Raw genomic sequence first — 15878 nt, forward strand, 5'->3', positions numbered from 1 at the left:
TTAACTCGTTCAATTCTCTGATTTCTATATCCTTTAATAACAAATAACATTTGTTCACTTTGGTTTTTCCTTCATCATGCATTCCTTTATCTCGATGCCTTAATGTAACATTAAGCTAGCGTGACGTTAGACCAACTTCATTTTCCTGGCATGCTTGTAGGCATCATTTCTGAAATGTACAGAAATGTTATGGTGTTATTAATTCTGATAAATTCCTATTAGACAAATTGACTGCTGACATGTTTTAGTCTTTCTGTTCCCTCTTTCTGTTTCCTAAATCTATCAAACGTTAGACATCTTTCTTTTCAACCTACTCCATCGCTTTGTTCTCCTTTTTTTCTGCCACCAAGTCCCCCTTCAGCTAATTTTTCTAGACCCCGTAGAGTTCACAGGAAATGATTCGCCTCTAGCACCCATGCTGGTGAATTATTATTGCAATATAAAAAGGCTGCAACGTTTAATTATTTTAAAATTCAAGATCATTTTTTTTGCATGATGTAATAATTACATTTTCGCCAGTAAATAACCAAGGCATCCGATTGTGAAGAGGGAAAACTCACCACCTGAACTGCAACAAGGCGGTACAACCTGTGTGAAATTTCAGTGCACTGATTTCTCAAACAATTATACTAAGAATTCTAAAAAGGACACATTTGTTAAATAGAACAATGTCTGGAATGTAGCATTCGCATTTCGACTAACGCGAAAAATTCACACTTCTTCCATATTAACGTGCCAAATTTATTGTAATGAAAGTGTGTCCTAATTAGTCACCTGTTGTGCTAGAAGTCGGACCAGTGGGAAGTGAGATGCTCGGTGTTGTCTCGTTTGAGTCTCCTGAACCACCTGGAATAGGACGGAGTGGTGGGGTGGAAACTCCTGCAATGAAACAAACATACACATTAGACACTGCGCCTTAGTTTGCTATTGTAACCTACCTACAAGGAAAAGCAACTTAAAGAGGGTTGTTAACACAACCATTGTGAGAAAATTCGTAGTGATGACTGAGTTTATTACATGGATTAAACAAAATCGATTAACAGACTCGAGTACTATTTTGGTAGAACTGCTTCAAAGCACTGGTAAATATTTTCATAAAGTAGCAAACCCACTACTGTAAAAAGAAATTATGCGCATGGTGGAAAACAGGATCAATGGACCTCCGAACAAGAGCCCACAACAATTTTAAAAAGCTGCAAATTCAAATCGCAATATGACAAAAGATCAGCCTCAGTTCCGAGAAGTTTGCCTTTCAAAAAACAAAATACAGTAGTTTACTTTCCGTGAACAATCCACATACAATTATTGCAATACACGCTGTGTATGTGCTATAGAAAAAGAAGCTCTTCTCCCTGCCCTCATTCAGATTTTAGTCTTGAGAAATATAGCACCTGTTTTTTTTTTTATTCGTGCAGCATTTTGGTGAATGCACTTTCTCTTTCATGGCACCTTTATAGTGCGTTTACAAGTAACTACTACTGGGCAAATTGCAACGTTTAATCTGTCGACCTCCCAGGTATGTATTTATTTGTTTTGAGGAAGGACTATGTCCAGTTTTCTTACAAATGTCAGTAGTGCAGTTGTCTGCATCCTAGGCCCCAGGTTCAGAGTCTGCTGCACACGGCCTGTGCCAGGGGCACAGAGGAAGTGGAGGGCATTACCTTTGGCGAGGCCCTGGGCCCATTCTCGCTGGCCATGTGGTCCCTGGTCAGCTGGCAGTGGGCTTTGGCAAAACCCACGCCCTGAATCAATTCTCTGCTGCTTATAATCAAAGCCTGAGCAAAATGCATCATGCGAAACGGAAACTCGGTGCAATACATCATAAAAAATACAAAATGTATTGAGAAATCTTCATTAAAGTTAAGCCATGGTCAATCTTGCACATAAGATTAACATTTGTTCATAAAACGGTCATAAATTGAGGGTTAAAAAAGCCGTTTAAATTGACATGATGGTTATGATCTTCAGTCGAAAACCCACTACATTTACCAATAGACTGCTCATGACGGCATTCATAATATCCCCAAGGACACAACAAACAATATTACTGATGGTGTCAATGATGACATCTCTTATCACTTCACTGCTGAAATCATCAAATCACTATGGACAGCCAAAGTAGTGTACTTCCGTACCCATGTATTTTTTGTGACATAGCTGGAGTTGTACATTTCTAAGTTGTGGTATTGAAAATGTTATTGTTATTGGTCTTCCAAGCATTAGGTTATAATTGTGGTAGAAGCTGAGGCAGGTCGTTCTCTCTGCTGGTAGATCGCATTTTGCCAATGTCGTGACAGTGATTTAACCCTTTGCTTCCCTTGTGATTGATGCTTACCCGCTGGAGTGTGGGGCGAGGCCTCATAATGGGGTGCAGGGTTGTTCTTCAAAGGGAGATCCTTTTTGATATATTGCTTACTACAAAAATGTACTGGTGTTATTACGTTTCATAACTAACAGTTGTTCCTCTTACCAAATGTAATGATACTTATTAAATCGACCTCCGAATAGATGTGAGGCTGAGCTGAATTGCAGATCGCATAATGTTAGCAATGAGAAGTTAACCGACTAGGAATCATCTTGTCAGATTAAGCAGGGTGAAGGGATGTGACTTTCCTTTTAGGAGGAAATGTCACGATGGCAGCCCTCAATGGAAGAGCTATCTGTGCTGGGAAGGAGAATGTGTGTTTTTTTGGTAGTTGGTCACTAATATAGTCGACAGCATTTTCCTTGTGAGCGTGTTCGACTTCAGTGGACAGTTATAACTTCATTTTCTCAAGTACTACCGATCTCCTCTCGAGTATTGAGTGATAGCGAGAGAGTGCAGGCCGTGCACTGCATCAGGTGGCCGGGAGCTTTCTGGGTTGTAATTTGGATATTTTAACCTTTGAATCACATCGTAAGGAAATGGACCGCCTGCAAGGCGGAATCAAAATCCAGGCTTCGTTTTGCAGTGCTGAAGATAAGTGGAGCTGTGGGGGGCACTCAATAGTATGTGTTGCAGTAGCCATGGCTTCAATGCTAGTTGCCCTTAGGTGATCTCAAGTTGCAATCAAGGTCAGAGAGCGCGACTTGGTTTCTGTGCAGCAGTGCAAGAGATGTAAGTTACGAAAATGAGAGGGGCATTGATGGTTGTGTAATAAAAAGTGAAAATTCTCTGAGAATTCAATTTAAATTAGAAGTGAAAGAAAATAGCGCGACAGGTAACCTGCCATACACACACGTTTCATGTGGAAATGAGGTGTATTTTAGTTTGACGACCTTTCATGTAAGAGCAAAGATTTATGGCATAGGTTCCCGAGTATTGTCTAAGCACTGCTCGAGATGTAATTTTGGAATGTGAAGCATGTTCATTCCTGTGGCTCCTGTAATGATTTCTTCCAGTAGTTATTTTATTGCATGTGAAATGCAGTTGAGTGGTGAGTGTACAGGATCGTGCATTTAGGTTGGACTACTTGCTTGGCTTTAATAAGCAGATGCTTGTTTATCTTGGTTGGCCTTGAAAGAAGGTGAGCTACAGGGGTTGAAGACGAGTCGGAATGTAATAAAAAATAACTAGAAAGTTGATACAAGATTAAGGATGGGCAGTCATGCTGGACAGGTTGAGACAGGACTTGTGTGTGGATGACGTTTCGATAGGAGTGAGGGAGTTGAGAAGGAATCCAAGGTTATAAAAATATCTGAAATCATATTGGAAGCTTAAAGAAAAGCTGGTTGTGGATAATGTGCTTTTATCAAGAGGAGATTCCTGATGTAGCACACGTATGACATTTAGGTTTGGCAAAGAAAAGGGAAACTGTCTGAATGGGTTTTTGGAAGTGTGAACTACACACATGAATGGGGAGATTAGTGGAAAATGTGTAGACTATTGACGTTGATAAGGTACATGGGACAAGAACCCCAAGCATGGTTAGCATGCAGATGTCAACTACACCTTGGAAATGAATGGTCTTAATTATTCGTGGATCTTTGCACTTCAGACATGTTGTGAGGTTAGCGTCCACAGTACATACTGATTAATGAGAATTTATATTCAGAGACCAGGAATTGCGAGTCTCATTTAGATTTGGGCAGATGCAGGACATCCAACACACAAAAGATAAAAGGAGGAATGCTTGCAAATAATGTAAAAGACTCACTATCGTACTGGATAGCATTCCAACAAAATGTTGCCTACAGTGGGCAAAAAACAGTGGATTGGAATGCTTTCCATAGTGGTTGCCAGTGAATTAGAGTATCTACTTACATTCCTCTCATCACCTTTTGTGTGTTTGATGTTACATTCTAACCGGCCAAGGGTATGCCTAGACGAGGGTCCCTTGCTAGCTGTGCCAAATGTACCTTGTTAACAAGGCCTAACAAGCCAGAAACTGGTCTTGGGTTGCCTATGTTTATTTCTGGAGGAGACCTCACCTGGAAATTTGGAAAGGAATGTTCCCAAGAGGAGAAGAGTCAGTACTGAGCAGCATAAGGTGACCCTCTGTCTATACTGACAGAGTGGATAAAAAGTGATTGGCTGGAATGCTACCTAGGGTGATTACCAGTTGTTTAGACTATTTGCAGGCATTCCTCCCATTACCTTTTGCGTGTTGGATGCAGGACATTCACCAGAATAGTGGTAAAAGCCCAGCGGGGTATGGGTAAATTGATCATTGAAAATTTGCTACTGGAATTAGAAGAATGGAGAGTTCAGGTGGGAGAGGTTTAGTATCATTCATTTCTTTATCTATTATCTAGAAGTGTGATCTATAAATGACGCTCTATGGTGTTTCCTGCGTTTAAGCATCAGGATAAATCATGTTGGAAGCTACCCCACAGGGCTTATATTCACCAGACGAAGAATTCACCTTGAAAGCAGAGGAGAGATGCAATGACTTTCTATAGCAGCCTCTGCTACAGGACTTGAAATCAAGGAGGAAACAGTCATGTTGAATAGTTTGAGAAATGGGGCTACAAAAGATTGCGCCATAAAGGAATATCTGCCTATTTTTGATGTTTTGACCTATTTCAAAGATGTATTGTGACAATAAAGGCAGTGGCCTATTTTTCTGCATCTATAAAAGGTAGTACCTCATTTGAGCTAATGATTGTTGATGGGCACTACTGGCTCCCATTTTGGGGAATGACAGGGACAGTATCTATTTGTACCATACTAGCAATCCTGATTAAAAGCATACATTGTATTTTATTACAGGCAAGTAACAATTCCAATCTGTAGGAAGCGATCTCTTTATTTGATATATCAATAACGAGATACAGGGCCTTATTATGATTTAGGCGGATGGAATAGCCCGTCCCCTGAATTCCTGACGGGGAGGTTGCCACCAGTGTGGCTCCTCCCTGCCTGGCCCATTACCAGTTTCCGCCCGCTAGCCGAGCGGGAAACGATCGACAGCATTGTCTCCGGCTCTTAATACTGTAGAGTTGGCTGCAATGCTGTAGTGCGCAGGATGCACCAGCACCCTAGCAATGTTCACTGTCTGCAAAGCAGAAGTGAACATTGTAACTGTGCTGGACGGGGGGCGGGCCTGCCCTACCCATGCCAGTGCATTGGACCCCCTGCACCCGATCTCCGCTGGCGGAGAACAAAGTCATACGCTGCCTTGTCAGATTGGGACCAGCATGGCTAATCCTGGCGGTGCTGGTTGTTCGACCTCGGCGCACCACCACAGTTGTAATATGGCAGTCCGACCACCTCCGAGAACCTGGCGGTCATGAATACACATGATAGTCAATAAATTAAAAAGCACGACTCAAGAAGGAGATCCACACCAATTTATAAAAATAGCAAGTATCTTTTTATATGTTTAGGCATCAGAACAAAATAGTTCAGGTAAGTAAGGGTTTAAATATAAATTCTTTTCACTTTGAAAAGTCAGCACTTTCTGAGTTCTGCAATGTTATTCGATGGGAGGAAGAACAAGTTGTGCAAACAGGTATTGTACAGTGACTTACAAGACCAATCTCCAGGAGTTAAGGTAGGTTATGGACAAGGTCCAAGGCAGCACCAGCAATACAACACCAGTGGCTGTGTGCAGGGTGCAAAACAAGGTTGAGTGCCCAATGCTTTTCAATGAAGATCAGTCACTGCAAAATGAGGCTGCAGGCTCTGGCTAGGAAGCCAGTTGGGCTGAACCAACAGCAGTGCTCAGGCCTCACGATGCTCAGGTATAGGGGGACACAATTGGTCCTCTTCTCCACTGTCCAGAGGTGACGAGTGTAGAGGTGTCTTTAGGTGTCTGGTTTTCTCTACCGGAGAGGCCGATGGGGCCTGCATGTAGAGGCTTCAGGCATTGTCAGGGAGTCCAGGAGGCATGAAACCACGATGGACTCGGACTCCAGAGGGCTGGGGAACTTTGTTGACACCGGTGGTCTACTTCAACCCGGGCCAGAGGTGATGGGGTGCAATGGTGGCTTCAGGTGTTGGGTTTTGGGGGTTATGGAAACTATTCACTGCAGATCTTGGGTCTTTATCGAAAGCAGGCCATCCTCCCAGGTTTCTGGAGTCACAACTGCAGGACGTGTTGACTTTGGTCTAGTTTTCAATGAGGAATGCAGACAGACCGATGGGATTGGTACCAGGTCAGCTGCTTCTTCTCTCCTCTCTGCTTTTGCGGATCTTCAGTTTCCTTGGTCTTCTTAGGTCATCAGGATCTGCTTCTCTGGTGCCAGAGGCTCCCCTAATAACTGAATTTAGGGGTGTAGGGTAGTAGCCAATAGGCTACTGTATCTTGGGGTCACTATGCCCCCTACATGACCACTTCCAGTGGGAAGTGGGCATAACCCTGACCTAGAAATCCTCAGTATGCCATCACAGAGATGGCTACCTCTGAAAAATCGTGTTCACCTCGGATTAGCCCACTTTAGGAATGGTACTAGCCTGAGGGTAACCCGCCTACTTGACTAGCTAATTTTTCAACCTTTCCAGGTGCCAAAGTGGGCTCTGGGCAAGGGGGGTGGCTTCCTCTCCTGTGAGGGGGGAGCCAGATTTGCATTTCAAAAGCGGCAGCCCTTTGAGGCTTGTTGCCTTAGGAAGGCTAATCAGCAGGTCAACCTGTGGGAGGGGGTGTTACACCGCCTTCCCAGATAGGCTTTTGTTTTGGGCCTCCTGAGAGCTGAAGGCTTTCACCCTAGGAGGTCAGAACAGTGTCTAGTGTGGCAGGCTGGCAGAAACCAGTCAGCAAGCACATCAGAGGCTGGTAGGTTTTCAGGGGCACCTATAAGGTGTCCTCTGGATGCATGTACTGATAAATCCATCACTGGTGTCAGCGTGGGTTTATCAATATTAGGGGTGGGCGTACACTCCGCTCCGCTCGCAGAGTTTCTGGAGTTTTTCCCACTCAGTGCTCCACGTAGAGCACAGAGTTCCAAAAAACTTAGAGAGGAGTTTTTTCCTCGTTCGCGCTCGTCAATGGTGAGTTGGCGAGCGCGAGCAAGGAAAATCTTACTAAAGACCACCTCCCGGTGAGATTTCTCAATGCCAGCGGTCACAGTATGGTTACGACCGCTTGCGTTGAGAAACCTTCCGTTTGCATTGAGGTAGCTCCTGCTTGAGTAGAAAATCAAGTTGGAGCAGCAGAAAAGAAGCAGCGCCCTCTTGCACTTTGCACGGAGCCGTTTGCGCTGAAATTTCAGCACAGGACAAACACCTGGTGCTAAAAATGAGCATGAATGGCGTAACCTAACACACTACGCCGCTTGCGGAACTCTGAGTAGCACGGCAGAGTTTTTTGGGCACTTTGCAGAACAAAACTCTGTGAACTCCGCCCAGGCCTAATCAATATGAGATATTTGATACCAAACATCCCTAAATGCAGTGGAGCCATCATGTAGCTGAAGAACTCCTATTAATCAGTGTGAAAATGGCTTCCCTGTTCACCTACTATGTCTAAGAATCGACAAAGGCATAGCAAGGACATATCTGCTCATACAGATATGTCCTCACATGTAATATGATGCATCCTGCCTTAGGGCTGTAAGGCCTGCTGTAGGGGTGACTTACAAATATTACATGCAGTGTTTAGAGGCCATGGTACACAGTGTGTGTACCATGTCGTCTTTTCACTTTTAGGGAGCACCTTATCACTCTGCCTGAAATGGCAATCGCATGAGTGGCACAGGTTGTGCTTCCGTTCTTATGGCCTCTCTTCAGTACTCATGCCCTAGTTACCTGGGGTACCATTTACTAGGGACTTACGGAGGTGCTAAAGGGCCTGGCCACTTGGGGATCTAGTAACGAGGTGCCTTGCTTTAGGGAAGGAACTCTGGTACTGGGAACCTGGTTTGCAGGCACCCAGAGTACTTCATTCAAAGTTGCATCCGAGATCCAGGCAAAAAATGTGTGGGGGTACTACAACCAGAATGCATCTTCCTACGCAATCTTACACCACTTTGTGCCTCAATTACAAACTGCAGCTTACTTACTTAAAACATTTAGAACCAATAATTCCAAGCATTTGAGGCTTTTTTGAAGCATGGACATTTCAAACATAAAATCTGAATAGAGCAAAGCAAACTCTACATGAAGACGTCAGCCAGGAGTGGATAAAGGAGAGTGAATTTGAAAACAGCCATTGCATGCAAGGATAATTTTATATTTTATCTTGGTTTATTTAGTATGAGTTATATAGTGTCAGTTCAGGTGGGAACGATGTAGAAATGTCACATTAAGTTATCCGACATGTCGCTCTTGTTTTCTTTTTGCGTTTCTGAATATGGGAGGTGGCCAGAGTTACCACAGTGCTCTTAGTCGTGTGTGGGATCGTGGATGTTGACAATGAAAAATGAGACTGTGAGCGTGATTTATCGTTAGACAGAGTAGAGTCCACCAGGGTGGCAGAGGACATTATCTCCACCATCCCGATGGACTACCACCTGCTAAAGTTGGAGATGACTGGCTGCCCAGCAGTCATCTCTGCAATGTAAGAGGAATTGCCATCACAGCAGTCCCCTTCAAGGTACAAACATATTTGTTGTACGGCTGCCCTCAGTTTTGAGGCCAGCCCCCAATTTGAAACTTTTTCTTTTTTCAAAAACAAACTGCCAAAGTGCTGTTTGTACTGAAAAACAAAAACTAATGATTCTTACACTTTGGATGTTTTCTCCAAGGGTGTGGGGGGTCGTAATTTATTTTTTCTATCCCCAGCAGTGATGGACATACATATATGGACATTATATCATCCACTCTAAATAGGGTGGATGGTGTAAAATGCCCTTCTTCCAAGGTCCCTACTCCATTGGGTCACAGGAGGAAGTTTTCATTTAACTGAGCCAACATGGGCTCCATCGCCGGGAAGCTTAGGGTCCTCCCATCTTTAAGGAAGGCGGGCAGACTGGAAGATTGGCAGACAGGATACTCTGTAGCATTTGCCACCAAGTCCATGTCTGCCAAGCTCCTAATCAGGCACCATATGATCGAAGAGTGCAGAGCTACGGTGAAGAGTCATTGTATCCCGTGACAGTGAGGATTGCCGACTGTGTTGCTACTCTTTGTTTCATATTGTGTAATGATATCATGTTTGTTATGTTCTATAAACACTTCTGAGCACTTAATCAAATCAGAATCACTCAATGTACTTCTTCAGTCACAATATATGAAGGTTCCCATAAAGTAACTGTCCATGCCAGTGGTAGAAGTGGGCAGCGTCTGTAGTAGATGTGTATGGTGGTTTCTAAGAAAGATATTTGACACTGCCACTCATTTCTCTTTTTTTTTCACAAATTAAGCCCTGGATGGGCTACTTCAGTCTTGAAGAGCATGATGATAGGTTAATACTGATTGCTACTATTTGGCAAATGTAAAAGTTTTCTAGAGCACATCTATCAAGTTACCATGATTTGAACTATTCAAACTCATTTTGCTCTTTTTTAAGTTATAGAACCAGCCCAATGTCAAAGTGACTAAGGACTAAAATTAAATTTTTTACAAATTTCACAAACAATTTCATTCAGAGGACAGTAACGTCATCTGAAGTGCTGGTTGGTGTTATTGCTATGAAGAAAATTGGAAAAACATTTAAGTGGAATTAGTTTATGTTTTTCTTTTCCTTTTAGGTCGTGCTTCATTTGCATGGTATGCAAAACGATCCAAGTGGCATTGTACTGTGCATTCAATAAATGCTCCCTCACACTCCCATCACGAATTCCACTGAAACTCGGCAAACCTGAAGCTTCAGCCACTCCGGTGCTGGGTGAGTCTTGTGCAGTGACAGCAGTGATGAGTGGTTGGTTGTCGTCTGAGGCAAAAGGTGCAGCACTAGTGGTGATTGGTGTTTGCGTGGTAGAGGACTGAGCAAGGCTTGGCACTTTGGTACCTGGTGTAGAAATTAAAAGATGAATATGTTGGTCTTTATTATTTTACAGGGCACCAATATTTACTTACAAAGATTCACACACAAAATGAAACTCCGAACTGCCACTACAAGTTGTGGAATAATTCTACCCAAATTCTAAATAAGCTGGAGCATTTTCTGAATGAACGGATCTGTTAGGTCCGAACAGCAACAAAAGGCAGATGCAATATACACATGAAATCATAATTAAAGTAATATAACAAGCATTTGAAGACTTCATGTTCTCTCACACAAATGAGATTTTTTTTGCCTCAGCAGTGGTTCTCGCAATATAATTTAAATAAAATTGATATTTCGAAAGCATCAATCACTTCTAACTGGAAACAAAATCTAGTGTTTTAACAAAATAACATAAATTTAGGGAAGCTTATGCAAGATACTTCATCATACATTTGAGCATTGTGTAACACATCCATTGCTATTATGTTAAATCCGTCTTGTTCAACCTATTGATCTGATAGATAATGTGCAAAGGCCTTCTCTGGTTGGTTCAGAATAGCGTCCTGTGGCATTCATTTTCAGACAGATGCTAAAGACTTCACAACTATGGCCCCTATTGATATTTGAAGTCCATGGTGTATCAGTTCAATTTATGTATTTACTGATAGATTTGCTTTACAACACAGCAACATATCACCTTGCTGTCTCTTTCCATGGTGGACTGTTCAAGCACATGGGAGCGGGAGGTATGCCCCTTACACCAGGGGAAGCAGCAGGTTACCTTTTGGCAGGAACCACACAAGTGAGTTCTCAATACACCCTTGGAGTAACTAGGGCAATTCTATGAGGGTGTATGACCACAATACCTGTCACAAGGCATTAGATATCCGGGCCCCTCCTATTCTGATTATGATATCTCAACAAAGGAGCGCAACTTAAAGGCTCTTGTTTAAAAAGGCCAAAGAACATCAGTTACCGAGGTGACGTGCTCAATCGTTGTGCCCTCCGCATTTTGGTGACGTAGGGTACACATAGCACGTTCCCCCTAGAGCGCTTTTAAAAGGAGTGAAGACAGTTTGCCCAGAATAGACCCTTAGCGTTGGGTCCTTCTGTTTGGTATACGGATTTTAAGAAGATCCCCTGTATCTGTTATCCTGTGACAGGTGTTGCATTAATACCTATCACTAAGTTACGATATTGCTTGACACAATTCAGTGATCATTTTCCTTTCCCTCCCCATTGTTTGTGCATCAGTTTGTTCTGTGTGCAGCCAGCATCCACCCTGCAGGAGTTTATTGCCCGGTTTTGGGGTTCTGGGATTTCCACTGGTGACAAGTTCATAATTTGATAGTGCTGCTTCAGAACTTTTTCGTTCTGAATTTGGTTTGGGCCACGAGCCTGGCATTGCATGATCCAATATTTTGACGCAGTGTGCTTTAGTCTGGGACTATGAGAATGAGAATGTTGGCGCTAGTCCAACAAAGCTCAGGGAGGCCAATAGGATAAATCACTAGTGTCAGTTTAAAGCCTGTCCTGGGCAGGTGTTAAAAAATGATGCTAGAATGGCTCAGTGAAATCTTGTAAATTTCACTGCACCATTTTTTTTGGCCTCCCTGTGGGGGAACGCCCCCCTTGCATACATTATACCTGGCACAGGTATAACGTGGCACAAGGGTTTGCAAAGTGGCTCGATGCTAGCATTGCACCACTTTGTAAATACAACACAGGTTGAGGGCCTGTTTAGCACCGTCGTAGCAGTGAAAAACATGATGATACAGTGGCACTAAGGGGTGCAAGAGGGTGGTAAATATGCACCTAAGAATTTCTAGCAGATGAGTGAGTATCAGTGCATCTCAAGTATTATGAATGCATGTAAATGCATTATCAGGAAGGTGTCCCTATCAAAGACAAAATCAGTAGTATATGTATCAATGTTTTGCTACTGTTTTCCAGTTGTGAAAACATTGGCATTTTACTAACCTCCAAGTTGGGATGTTAGCCTGTTCGCTAGAGGGAAGGGGTCTTTTTAGGGCCTATTCCCCTTTGTGAATTTAAGAAAGAGTTGTTGGAGAGTAGGCAGCAGTCCATGGTAATCCTAACAACTTTTACACAAACAAAAAAAGTAAACCTTTCTTTTTAAGAAGATCCCCCTTCCCTTTAAGAAAACATGCTGCATTAAAAAACAAACATTTGCAATGCAATAGGTCCTGCCTTTGCTTGAGTTAGAGCTGTTGGTGTTGTAAATTCATACCTGGACTTTTCTTGCCATCTTTGTCTCATAATTTTGTTTTTTCCTGCCACATAATTCCATTGGCCCTGGATATATCTAAAGCACTTCCATTCACCTCCTTCCTCTACGTTCAGCCAAAAATGCTCACCATCAGAGTTGCTGGCTGCCTAACACAATTCCCAAAAAATACACAAGACAGCCACGGAAGAGTAACAAGAGAAATAAACTAGAAGGGGCACCCAAACTGTTCAAGAGTGTTCAAACTGTAATAGTTTAATAAGGATGTTAAGTTGGCCTGAATCATGGTCATAATTGCAATAAGGAGAGATTAATAAAACATGTCCAATTATCATGTAAACCCAATAAAAAACACCTTCATCAGAAATAAACTTTTGGCATTAGACTGTAATGCTCAGAACATCCCCTAGAGGACACCACTGTGAAAATAGCATTCGTAATAAACATGGTTATGTAACCATATAGTTAGCTCCTAGAGGGCATAAACACATGAAAAGAATATGTCAGAAAGTAATGCACTATAACCATATTTTTTGCCCCTAGAGAGCAGAACGTACTACATATTTTTAGAGCTAGCAGGCCTACTGCAATAAAATTACAAACAAGGCCTATAAAACACAAACTACTCCCAGCTATAAAACAAAAGTTACAACCATGAGAGTGCTTAAAAAGACACTGAATGGTGGGAAGGGTTATTATTTTGGGGTCTCCACTAACCTAGTGTGTGGACCCAGAGATGTTGTAGACAGAAAGAGCAAATTGTGGTAAACGTTTTGGGGTAGTCCCATTGTCCTAGGACCACCACAGGGTGAGTTAGGAGCAAAATGTTTTGTAAAAGTAATGCCCTATAAAGCATTATTGGGTGAGTTTCCGTGCTGCAAAGATTGTACTATGCTGATATGTTGTTTGTAATGTTTAGAACAGCCCCTAGAGCACACCACAATGAAAGTAGCATTTGTAAGAAACATGGTCATGTAACCATATAGTTAGCCCCTACAGGGCATAACCACATGAAAATAAAATGGCAGAAAGAAACGCAGTGTAGCCATGTATTTATATTTAGCCCATAGAGGGCGTACTGCCTTACACATTTTCTGAGCTAACAGGCCTACTACAATAATATGACAGACAAGACCCTTAAAACACAAACTACCCCCAGCTGTCAAACAAACGTTGCAACCACAAGAGAGCTTAAACAGACACTGAATGGTGGGTAGGGTTATTATTTTGGAGTCCCCACTTACCTACTGTTGGGACCCAGAGATGATAGAATGAGCATGTTGTCGTGAACGTTTTGGCGGTGGTCCCATTGTCCTAGGACCACCAGAGGCTGAGTTGTGAGCAAAAATGTTTTCTAAAAGTAATGGCCTGCCAAGCATTATGGGCAGTTTCCCGAGTGCAGTGAATACTGTAGTATCGGCTCTCCCTTATTGTCGGGAGAACCGCTTTGAGAATTCCTGTATTTTTTACATAAAACATTTTTCAATTACAAGTGTTTTTGTGAAAGCTATGGAGCGTGAAGGAGTGATCCAAAAGAAATGACTCTGATCAGATAACAGTGTGAACAATGTGACCAGCGCTTCAATACCTCCGATGAAGTTTGTGCTGTTCTGCACTGTGAGTGCAATGGCTGCCATGGAGCATGAAACGGAGAGACAAAAGAAGAGAACAGTTTGCCCACACTGAAGTATATCAGCAATCGTGCAATAATCCATGTAACAGGGTCAGTCTGAAAGGTAGCAACAAAAACGGCAGTAACAAAACTTAAAGGATTTGCCGATGATATAAAGGGGTTTTTGAAAGGCAAGTACACAAACAAGTGAAAGTGATGGACATGAGATGGGCGTACAAGAATACTTACAACAGGTCAAAAGCGCTTTTGCGCTCAACCTAAAAAAAGGTTTTCTTTATTGAAAGGCCATCGCAGACATGCTGGCCTGCTAAACTTAGCACACCACCATCCTTGTAATGGCCTCCAATAGGAATGAGTTGCAATTTTCAATCTACCTCATGAATACTAATGCAGCACACTCCGAAACTGAACTTCTGAACAGACCAATTTTTACACTGTATGGAAAAATGGCAAACTATTAAATGGTCGCAAACATACTGGACGCAAATTGCAACCAGTGTTTCGCTAGCAATAAATAGAATATCTGGCTTGTGAGCCATCAGAGGTGATTTTTCCAACAGAAGATGTGATACAGATGTTTAGGACCTGCTTGTTGTGTTTAGACAGAAGGATCTAAACAAGCTTTGAGGCTGAGCTTGTCACCCATACTCACTTTTTGAAGGAGTCCAGAATTATGTCAGGGTCTATTTTGTTGAACGCTGCAAACAAGTTGAGGTATATTAATACCTTCCATTGGCTAGACGGCAGTGCTGTGAAGAGGTCTTTCCTGATATCTGTCAAAGCAGAATTTGTGCTACTGAAACACCTCATTCGCAGTCATGAGGATGCTGTGTGTCTCTGCAAATATCTGATGTTATTATGTTACCTCTTGTTTCTTGATCATGTTTGGGAAAGGAAGAATAAAGCATGACTAATAGTTTGCAAGGTCCTCTGATTAAGCCATAGGCTTCTTTTTTTATGAAGAGAGTTTAGTACTTCCACTTTGTTTTTAGCGTGAGCCTTGCAGAAGGAAAGCATTCACCATTTCTGTGAAATCTAGGGTAATTACATCTATGCTTTCCAATAAGGGGATAGGGATGCTTGGGTTGCCAAATAAAAACGTTACCTTCAGCCAAAAACACTGTGGCAGTCTTTGCCACTGCAAGGTGAACTGATACCACAGTGATGGTTATGAAGGGTAAGACTTTGGAGTTGTGTCTCATAGAGATACCGATTTCTCTGTTTTGACACTTAATCAAGATATAAAAATTCCCAGTATATTTGTGAGTTATAACATGATGATTGTTCTTAACCTCTTGGGTGCCTTGGACGAGATGATCTCGTCCAAGGCTACAGTTCCCCTGTGCCTTGGACGAGATCATCTCGTCCATGGCACAGGGGAACTTGGGGGCGCGCTAGCGCGCCCCCGTGCACCCCCCTCCCCCCCCCAAGGCGGGGATGGAAGGGGAAGACCTTCCCATTCCACCCCCACCCCCCCCACCCCCCCACCTGTGACGTCAGCGCCCGCGCGCGCGCTGATGTGTCACAGGGGCCTCCCTCGTCGCGCTGGAAGCTCTGCTTCCAGCGCGATTGAAAAAGAAATGCAAAAGCATTTCTCTTTCAATCACCGGGGAGGCCCGGAGGGGCTTCAAAGGGAAGGAAAAGTATTTCCTTCCCTTTGAAGTCTCTACGAGGGTTTCAAAAGCCGGATTGCTTGCAATCCGGCTTT

The 15878-nt window shown here is 42.9% G+C and overlaps 1 protein-coding gene across 4 annotated transcripts in view; it reads right to left on the reverse strand.

The window, feature by feature from the left end:
• The window catches only part of PTPRC (protein tyrosine phosphatase receptor type C), a 536505-nt gene that overhangs the window by 346950 nt on the left and 173677 nt on the right, over window positions 1-15878 (reverse strand). For 2 of the 4 annotated variants that reach the window (XM_069231436.1, XM_069231437.1), the window contains 2 exons: window positions 10161-10310; window positions 775-879 (listed from right to left, as the gene is read on the reverse strand). In XM_069231436.1, the coding sequence (XP_069087537.1) occupies window positions 775-879; window positions 10161-10310 (255 nt within the window). The remainder of the gene's footprint in view (window positions 1-774; window positions 880-10160; window positions 10311-15878) is intronic. The other 2 variants (XM_069231438.1, XM_069231439.1) reach the window with 1 other exon arrangement.

The sequence above is a fragment of the Pleurodeles waltl genome, chromosome 4_2, assembly GCF_031143425.1.
Source record: "Pleurodeles waltl isolate 20211129_DDA chromosome 4_2, aPleWal1.hap1.20221129, whole genome shotgun sequence".
NCBI classification, from domain to species: Eukaryota; Metazoa; Chordata; class Amphibia; order Caudata; family Salamandridae; genus Pleurodeles; species Pleurodeles waltl.